A 7927-nucleotide genomic window follows, 5' to 3' on the forward strand; every position below is an offset into this window, starting at 1 on the left:
CCTCAGGAAACAATCACCGGCGCATGTAATTGGTCGGGATGTAGCCGTACGTGTACATGGCCGCCGTGTTCATCGACGGCTGCGTGTGCGGCGGCTGCATCTGCCCCGCGGCGACGTCCTGCACCTGGTAGTTCATCTGCGGCGGCGCCCCCTGCATCTGCGACGCCGCCAGCTGTCCGGGAAGGTTCACGTTCATGTTCATGTTGACCATCTGGAACGGCACCTGCGACTGGTTGATGAATCCCGGGTTCGCGGCGATGTACGTCGTGCCGTGGTTGATGACAGCGGCGGCGGCGGCGGCGGAGGGCGCGGCGGCGGCGGCCGCCTGCTGCTGCAGCCGGTAGCTGTACGTGTTGTAGCCGGACATCAGGTTGGGACCGATCGTGACGTTGGGGCTCCGCTGGATCTGCGCCTGCCGCCGCTGGTACTTGTAGTACTGCGCCTGGTTCATCGTCATGGAAACCTGCGACGGGAGGTTGGAGATGGGTGGCGTGAGGTTGCGCTGCATGCCCGGCGGCGGCGTCATCGTCGGCGGCGGGGTCAGGTTGGGAGGCGGCGTCATTGTGTTCATCGGCGGGCCCTGCGGCACGATGTCCATGATGCCGTTCGTCAGCTGCTGCAGCTTCTGGATGCTGCAGCTCGTGTTCTGAGCGGCGGCGGCCGCGGTCGCGGGGCCGTAAACCGCCGCCGGGTGGCCCTGCATGTGGTGCGCGTGCGCCGCCGCCGCATGCTGCTGCTGCTGCTGCTGCGCGACGGCCGCTGCTGCTGCCGCCTGCTGCTGCTGCTGCTGGTGCTGGTGGAAGAGCTGGTGCGCCTGCTGCTGCCACTGCCGCTGCTGCTGAGACGTCACCGCACACGACTTCGAGACGATGTAGCCCTGCGATACGTGAGTGAGTCGCTGCGTCGCCTGCTGCTGCTGCTGCTGCTGCTGCTGCTGTTGCTGCTGCTGTTGCGTAGCCTGCTGGAAGGCGATCGACATTGGTGGCGGCGGCGCGGACGCGTGCGAAGGCAGCGCCGGGATCGGCGTGTGACTCGGCGCGTAGCCCCCTCCCCCTCCCGCGTTGTTGCTGATCGTCGTGGAGGGCGGGGCGTAGCCCGCGGACGCATTCCCCTGCATGACGGCGACGCTGTGACCGTGACCGTCCATGTAGTCGGCCGGCATGCCCGCCGACGGCGTCCCGTTGCAGCTATAGCTCGTCTGAACCTGCGCGCAGTCGGCGTACCCCTGCGTGGACGGCGCCTGCTCGAGCGACGAACTGCAGTTGCTGCCGGGCATCTCGTTGGAGCTGATCGAGGTCGGCGATTCGAGTCCGAGGGTCGACGGGTCGATTTCGAGCTGCTGCGAGGTGCCGTAGCCCTGCGCCGCCATCTCTCCGTAGACGGGCGCGACGCCCTGCATGCCCGACCACTCCTGCATCATCGCGGGGCCGCCGCCCGCCGTCGCCGACTGCACCTCCATGTTCTGCGACATCGGCGGCATCATGTGGCGCGTGTCGTGCGGTGGCGTCGCGTGTGGGGTCCCGGCCTGCTGCTGCTGCTGCTGCTGTTGCTGTCGCAGCACCGGCTGCTGCTGCTGCTGCGCGTGCTTCTGCTGCTGCTGCTGCTGCTGCTGGACCATCTCGGCGGGGCTGGTGACGCTGCGGCCCGCGCTGTGCGGCATCGCGTCGAGGCTGTGGTGGCTGTGCGGAGGCGACAGCTGGTGGGCGACGCCGGGCGACGCGCGCACGTGCGGCGAGTGCTGCACCCTGTGGGGCGACGGCTGCATCATGAGCGGCGACGGCTGCGGCTGCTGCATCGCCATCACGTCGTGCTGCTGCTGCACCAGGTGGCGCTGCTGCTGCTGCTGCTGTTGCTGCTGCTGCTGCTGCCCCGCATCCGGGACGTACACCGACTCGGCCGAGGGCGCCGCCGGCGCCATCTGCTGGCTCTGATCGTACGCGTCGTCGACGTTGGTCATGTCCGAATCCATCGAGTCCATCGCGTTCATGTCGTTAACGTCATCAACGTCGTCGAGCTCCGAGGGAAAGGAGTCGTCCTCTAAGTCCCCTGCCACGGTGACGCCCTCTTGTCCTGTTGTCGTCGTCGCCGCTGCCGCCGCTGCTGCTGCCTCGTTGTCCTTCTGGATTTTCTGTGCCAGACGCACGATCTCCATGTCACCGGCCGCTTCCTCGCTCGTCGCCGCGGCAACCGCCTCCGCTGCATCCTCGTCCGCTGCATCCTCCTGGTTCTTCGTCTTATCTTCCTCCTCCTCCTCCTCCTCCTCCTCCTCTCCCTCATCTTCCTCCTCCTCATCTTCCCCTACCTCCTCCAGCGTCTCACGCTCAGGGACCGTCTCCACGGCGACGGGGGTGGCGGCGGCGGGAGAGGGAACCAACACGGGCGGGGCAGGGTCAGTAAGGTCAGGTGGCTGAGGGTCAAGGTCGTCGGCCAGCGACTCGGTGGTCGGAGCGATCGAGTTGACCGCTGCCTTGGTCTCCTCCTCGGACGGCCGGCGGATTCTCTGCCGCGCCTCCTCCTCCTCATCCTCCTCGTCGCTCTCAGATGCCGAGCCGTTGCTGTCCGACTCACTGCTGCTCCCCTCCTCTTCTTTCTCCCCCACCTTAGCTTCCTGCGTGGGCACCTCCTCCTCCTCTGCAGCTGGCGTTTTCTCCTCACTCACAGCCTCCTGCGTAGCGACGGGCAATGCAGGTTCGTTTGTCTCGCTTGCCTTCTCTTTGGCTTTCTCGTCAGCTTCCTCTTCTTCATCCTCCTCATCCTCCTCCTCAGCCTCACGTTGCTGAGGCTGCAGCTGTGGAGGCAGTTCCTCCTCTTCCTCCTCCTTTTCCTCTTCTTCCTCCTCATTCTTGGGGGTGACCTTGAGGGCTTCAGCAGGGGAAGGGACAGGGTCCTCCTCTACAGATGGCAGGATTGGCTGCGCTTCGGTGAGCAGCGGAGATGACGGCTTCTCCTGCGAGACTTCCTCCAGCTCGTTGTGCTGGTCTTCCTCTCCATCACTCCCCTCCTCCTCCTCTTCCTGCTTTCTCCTCCTCCTCCTCCTCCTTCCTCGTCACTATGGCAACAGGAGTCTCCTTTTCTCCGCTCGGCTCAACGGCCTGTCGTAATTCTGGCGTCTTCTCCTCCTCCTCCTCCTCCTCCTCCTCATCCTCTGCCTCCTCCTCCTCTTCCACTTCCCGCTCGACCTTCTCCCCCTCCTCCTTCTGCACATGCTCCTCCTTGTCCCTTGCCTCTTCTGTTTTCTTCAGCACCAGTGCCTTATCTAGGGTGATCTCCTGGGACTGAGGAAAGAAAGGCAAACACGATGATTAGTCAGCGGGCATAGTAACGCCATTAAAACCAATATACAACAACGTATTAGCCAGCGGGCATAGTAACGCCATTAAAACCAATATACAACAACGTATTAGCCAGCGAGCCGCGCAGCCGTGATTTGCACGGTCAGTTTTGAAACTTCAAAAATTAGAGGGGGAAATATTTTTTCTGCACTCCCACAATACTCATTCCGGGCTAATACCCTGATATACAATGTATAATAAATGTATGACATAGTATCAGGGCCGTAGCTGGCTGGGGGGGTGAGCCAGAGAAATTTAGATACTGTTACTGTAACATGATCAATGGGGAATTGCCCACGATTACGTTCCCAGAACACAACTGCACGTGGTTTTGCTCCCAGGAGAAATTGGGTTAGCTACGTCCCTGAGTATGGTATCACATGGAATATTAACCCATATACGACTTAAACATATTGACATACGACATATTAGAATGTATAATATACATTAATATATAGTACTTATTTTAAATATTATATATAATTATATTATATATATATATAATTATAAAATATGATTATATATATTATATTATATTATTTTATATATAATACACATTTATTAAATCAACATCGTTGAATATGAATCAGCAATGACTTAGAAAGATCAAGTGGCCGACTCGAACTGGGGGGGGGACGAACAGAACTGTCGCAACTGTGTGGATTAGGGGGACCGCACACAGGGTGCGGGGGCCAGCGGCGTACTTGGGCGTGGCGGTCGTCGCGGCGGCCGGGCGACTGGGCTGTTTGCCAGTGACGACCTTTCTGTGCCTGCGGGGTGGGAACGGCCCTCGGCAGCCGGCGTGTGTGTTCCGGTCCTAGATTGGGCCGGTGTCTCTTCGTCGTGGTGTTTGGACCTGCGCCTTTTTTTCTGTTGTGTTACTACGTGCCCGTGCCCACGGCCGCCGCCGCGCCAGGGCTGCAGTCCGGATCGATTACGCCCGATCGGACCGCTTTACCCCTGTGCTGCCACCTGCAGACGAGCAAAACGAGACAGTAGCTGATACTGTAATAGTTAAGGGGATTATTGCCGTTGTAAAGTCGGGGTAACTTGTCATTAGTAAATACTATTAATTATAACAAAATATACTTGTAAGAAATCTTGAGATTTAATAGCATAGATAGATAGATAGGATAGATAGGATTTAGAATACTGTTGTAGTATGCGGAAATGTTACGGGAAGCAGAAACCTTTTGGGGACAGCTGTGCGAGCCGGATGCGGCGCCACCTACACTGGCGCATCGATCCGTGCAGGTGCAGTCGACCTCTGACACTCTCGGAAGTCGTTCTCCGCGGGGGGTAGCGGTCGCCCGGTGACGCTGCAGTCCATATCAGGGTTCTCGCGCGCCCGAGACGCGGTATGGGCGACGGCGCTTGCGTTTGTCGCTTTCGGAGCGCGGGGGGCGGGGGGGCTGGGGGCGGGTGCTGTCAGAGCTGCGTGTCGGGCGGGGGGGTGGGGGGGGGGGGCCGCGGGGGGGGGGGTGGTAGTGAGGTAGGGGCGCTTGCTGGGTCGGGCTTGCCCCGCCAGGTCCCGCCCGCGCCGCGCCGACGCGGGAGTTGTAGGCTGTGCCGGCTTTCGCTGCTGTTAGCGTACGCCGATCGTTCTCGAGTTCTGCCAAGCCAAGATTCGCACGTGTGTGAGCACAGAGGAGAGAGATTGAGGCGGGGGAAGCCCGCCGGCACGCCGAGCTTCAGCGCAATCAGATCTTCCTCAAGTCGCGCGTGGAATATGTAGCAATCGCTTCTTTAAACCGGCCCTGAGAAGATTCCCACACTAGCCGGTGATTACGTGTCTCCACAGACAGATTAAATCTTCAGGAAATAAAAATTCATGTACTTGCTACTTATGATGTGATGAGGAGTGGGTAGTGGAGTTGGTGGAGGAGGTGAGGTGGTGGGTGGCGAGGGGTGGCGGGGCAACTATTACATGATTAGAAATCGCTCTAGTACGTAGCCGGCGGGCCGAGCATCACCTATACGCTCGGGGCGCGCCGCGCCGGGGGCCCACGAGCTTACCCTTATAAAGCCACGGCGGGGGCTGCGGGGAGCACGGGAGGGTGCGCAGGCAGGGCGAAGGGGGTGTCGCGCCCCAGTGAGTGCAGCAGGGTCGGAGGGGGCAGCACGGCGCCCGAACGGCGCGCGTCCGGCGCGCGGGACGGGGCCGGTGCGCCCCTGCGGGGGGGAGACGCGACTTGCCGGCTCGGGCGCGGACGCGCCCCCCTCCGGCGGCGGCGACTTTGACGCCGGGGGATGGGTCGCGGCGGCCAGGCGAGCGCGGAGGGTGGATCGGGGACGTCGGGGGCGGAGGCGCACGCACCGGGGCGGGCGGGGCGGGGTGACGGGTGAGGTCGCGCGGTGTGAGACGGGGGAGTGTCGCACGATGACGGACTTGGATCTGCCTATTAGCCGTGGGTGGTGGGTGGCCGTGTGGGAGGAGAGAAGAGAGGGCGAAGGACTCATGTAGAAGGTCGACTGGTACAGGTTAGGTGGGAAGGGCAGCAGGTCAGTGTAGAGGTCACTGGGGGTGAAAAGGGATCAGTTGTAGATGGGCGACTGATAAAATTGTGTTATAGGGTCAGTAGTTAAGAGGTCGGGAGGTGGTAGAGGTTGTGGGGTGGAGGTAGGCGCGTCGAGGTAGTAAGAGGAGGTCAGTGGGTGAGAGGGTGTTGTTAGTGAGGTGTCGAGGTAGCTAGAGGTCGAGTGGTAGCGAGGGGGGAGTCAGCTGGTATTGAGCACCGGGGTGGCCGTGTGCGCGCAGTAGGGTCGGGATTGAGGATAGGAGGGGTCACTGGGGTTAAAGGTTCGTGTGTATAGCGCAGTAGTGAGAAGTCAGTGTAGAGGTTTGTGTGTGGTCGCAGGAGTAAGAGGTCAAGTGGTAGGGGTCACTGGTAAGGTTTGTGTATAGCGTCATGTAGTAGAGCGTTTGTGTGATAGGTGGAGGTAGTCATATGAGAGTCAACTGCCGCTAGAGGTTTTGTGTATGGCGTCCGCTAGTAGAGGTCGAGTGGCTAGAGGTTTGTGTATAGCCCGTCAGTGGAGGTCAGTGGGTAGATTCTGGGTATAGGGTCGAGTAGTACAGGTCAGGGTGGTAGAGCGTGCCTGAGTAAAGGGTTTGACACATACGTCATTGTAGGGAGGTCACTTGAGGTAAAGGTTTGTGTATTAGCGTCAGTAGCTAGAATTCAAGTGGTGAGAGGTTCTGTGTATTAGCGTCCAGTAGGTAGAGGCAGTGGGTTAGAGGTCACTGGAGGTTTGTGTTATAGGTCGAGTAGTAGAGGTGTGTGGTATAGGTGGAGTAGTAGAGGTCATTGGTGAGAGGTTTGTGTATAGGGTCAGTAGGTGAAGAGGGTTGGTGTTAGTAGAGGTGGGAGTGAGTAGGGACGTTCAGTGGGGTAGAAGTTTGTGGGTATACGGCGTTGGGGAGGGGTAGTTATGGAGCGTCAGGGAGTGCGTAGAAGTTTGTGAAGGGGTGCGCGCAGTAGGGTAGAAGTCACTGGGTGGGGAGGTTTTGGGTTATAGGGTGAGTAGTAGAGAGCGACTGGTAGAGGTTTGTGTACTAGCTGGTCGGGGAGTCCTTGAGGGGTAGAGGGTCGAGGTGGTAGAAGTTGTGTAGTAGGCTGATAGGTGAGATGGCGGTCACTGGTAGAGGCTTGTCAGTGATGAGGGTCGGTGGAGTTGGAGGTCAGTGGTAGTGAGAGTGTGGGCGGCGGGGGAGCGGGGGGGGGGTGGGTGTATAGCGGGACGGGGGTGGGAAGGAGGGGAGTGAGTAGAGTGCACTGCGTAGTGAGGGTTTGTGGGTATGAGGGGGGGTGAGTGGAGTAGAGGTCACTGAGCTGGAGGGTTTGTGTACTAGGTGAGTAGTAGAGTGAGTAGTTAGAGGTCAGTGGTAGAAGTTGGTGTTGGATAGGTGGAGATGAAGTGATTAGTCGGACTGGTAGAAGTTTGGGTGTATTAGGAGTGGAGTAGTAGCAAGGTCGACTGGTACGAGGTTTGTGGTTGGGTATAGGTGGAGGTAAGAGAGGGTGGGGAGTAGTAGGGGAGGTCAGTGTAGAAAGTTGTGTGTATAGGTGAGTATAGAGGTCACGGCGATACGGAGGTTTGTGTGATAGGGTGGGAGTAGTAGAGGTTGTGTGTCGTAAGGTGGAGTAGCTAGTAGGTGAGTAGGTAGAGGTCAGTGGTAGAAGTTTGGTGTAAAGGCTGGGAGGAGTAGAGGGTAGGGCTGGTAGAGGTTTGGGTGTAGAGTGCGGAGTGGGGGTGGAGAGCGGGTGGAGTATCGTATGATGAGTGTCAGTCGGTAGAAGTTTGTGTAGGGGTCAGGGAGTAGAGGCTGCAGCTGGTAGAGTTTGGTGTATAGGTGAGTAGTAGACGAGTCCAGGCTCGGCGCGCGTAGAGGGTTTGTATAGGCGGGTGAGTAGTAGTGGAGAGCTAGCAAGGCTGAGTGGTAGAGATGATTTGTGTAGAGTCGTGATAGTAGAGGTCACTGGGTAGAGGTTTTGGTGTGATAGGGGAGTTATAGAATCACTGGTAGGAGGTTTTGTATAGCGTCGAGTCCGAGTAGGAGGGTGAATTTAGTGACGGTCAGTGGTAGAAGTGTT

The 7927-nt window shown here is 58.9% G+C and overlaps 2 protein-coding genes across 2 annotated transcripts; both read right to left on the reverse strand.

Moving 5' to 3' along the window:
* Positions 1–13: 13 nt before the first annotated feature.
* LOC106818465 (histone acetyltransferase KAT6B-like) lies at positions 14–703 on the reverse strand. The gene is made up of 2 exons (XM_014823169.1): positions 326–703; positions 14–229 (listed from the first exon to the last, which is right to left on the reverse strand). The coding sequence occupies exons 1-2, from the start codon at positions 701–703 to the stop codon at positions 14–16; spliced, it is 594 nt and encodes a 197-aa protein (XP_014678655.1).
* A 143-nt stretch (positions 704–846) lies between these two features.
* Positions 847–4662, reverse strand: LOC106818466 (cyclic nucleotide-gated cation channel beta-1-like). The gene is made up of 5 exons (XM_014823170.1): positions 4565–4662; positions 4218–4304; positions 1616–3038; positions 954–1462; positions 847–859 (listed from the first exon to the last, which is right to left on the reverse strand). The coding sequence occupies exons 1-5, from the start codon at positions 4660–4662 to the stop codon at positions 847–849; spliced, it is 2130 nt and encodes a 709-aa protein (XP_014678656.1).
* Positions 4663–7927: the final 3265 nt, after the last annotated feature.

This window comes from Priapulus caudatus, unplaced genomic scaffold (assembly GCF_000485595.1).
Source record: "Priapulus caudatus unplaced genomic scaffold, Priapulus_caudatus-5.0.1 Scaffold2267, whole genome shotgun sequence".
In the NCBI taxonomy this organism is placed as follows: domain Eukaryota; kingdom Metazoa; phylum Priapulida; class Priapulimorpha; order Priapulimorphida; family Priapulidae; genus Priapulus; species Priapulus caudatus.

Excerpts from the sequence above, each read along its gene's own strand:
- LOC106818465 (XM_014823169.1), bottom strand. The coding sequence starts at position 703 with ATGCAGGGCCACCCGGCGGCGGTTTACGGCCCCGCGACCGCGGCCGCC. Across the intron at positions 230-325 it reads GCTACCGGCTGCAGCAGCAG|TCGCAGGTGCCGTTCCAGAT; the intron begins GCGGCCGCCGCC and ends TTCATCAACCAG.
- LOC106818466 (XM_014823170.1), bottom strand. The coding sequence starts at position 4,662 with ATGGACTGCAGCGTCACCGGGCGACCGCTACCCCCCGCGGAGAACGAC. Across the intron at positions 4,305-4,564 it reads GCACGGATCGATGCGCCAGT|GTGGCAGCACAGGGGTAAAG; the intron begins GTAGGTGGCGCC and ends GCTCGTCTGCAG. Across the intron at positions 3,039-4,217 it reads GCGGCCGTGGGCACGGGCAC|GAGGAGGAGGAGGAGGAGAA; the intron begins GTAGTAACACAA and ends GTGACGAGGAAG.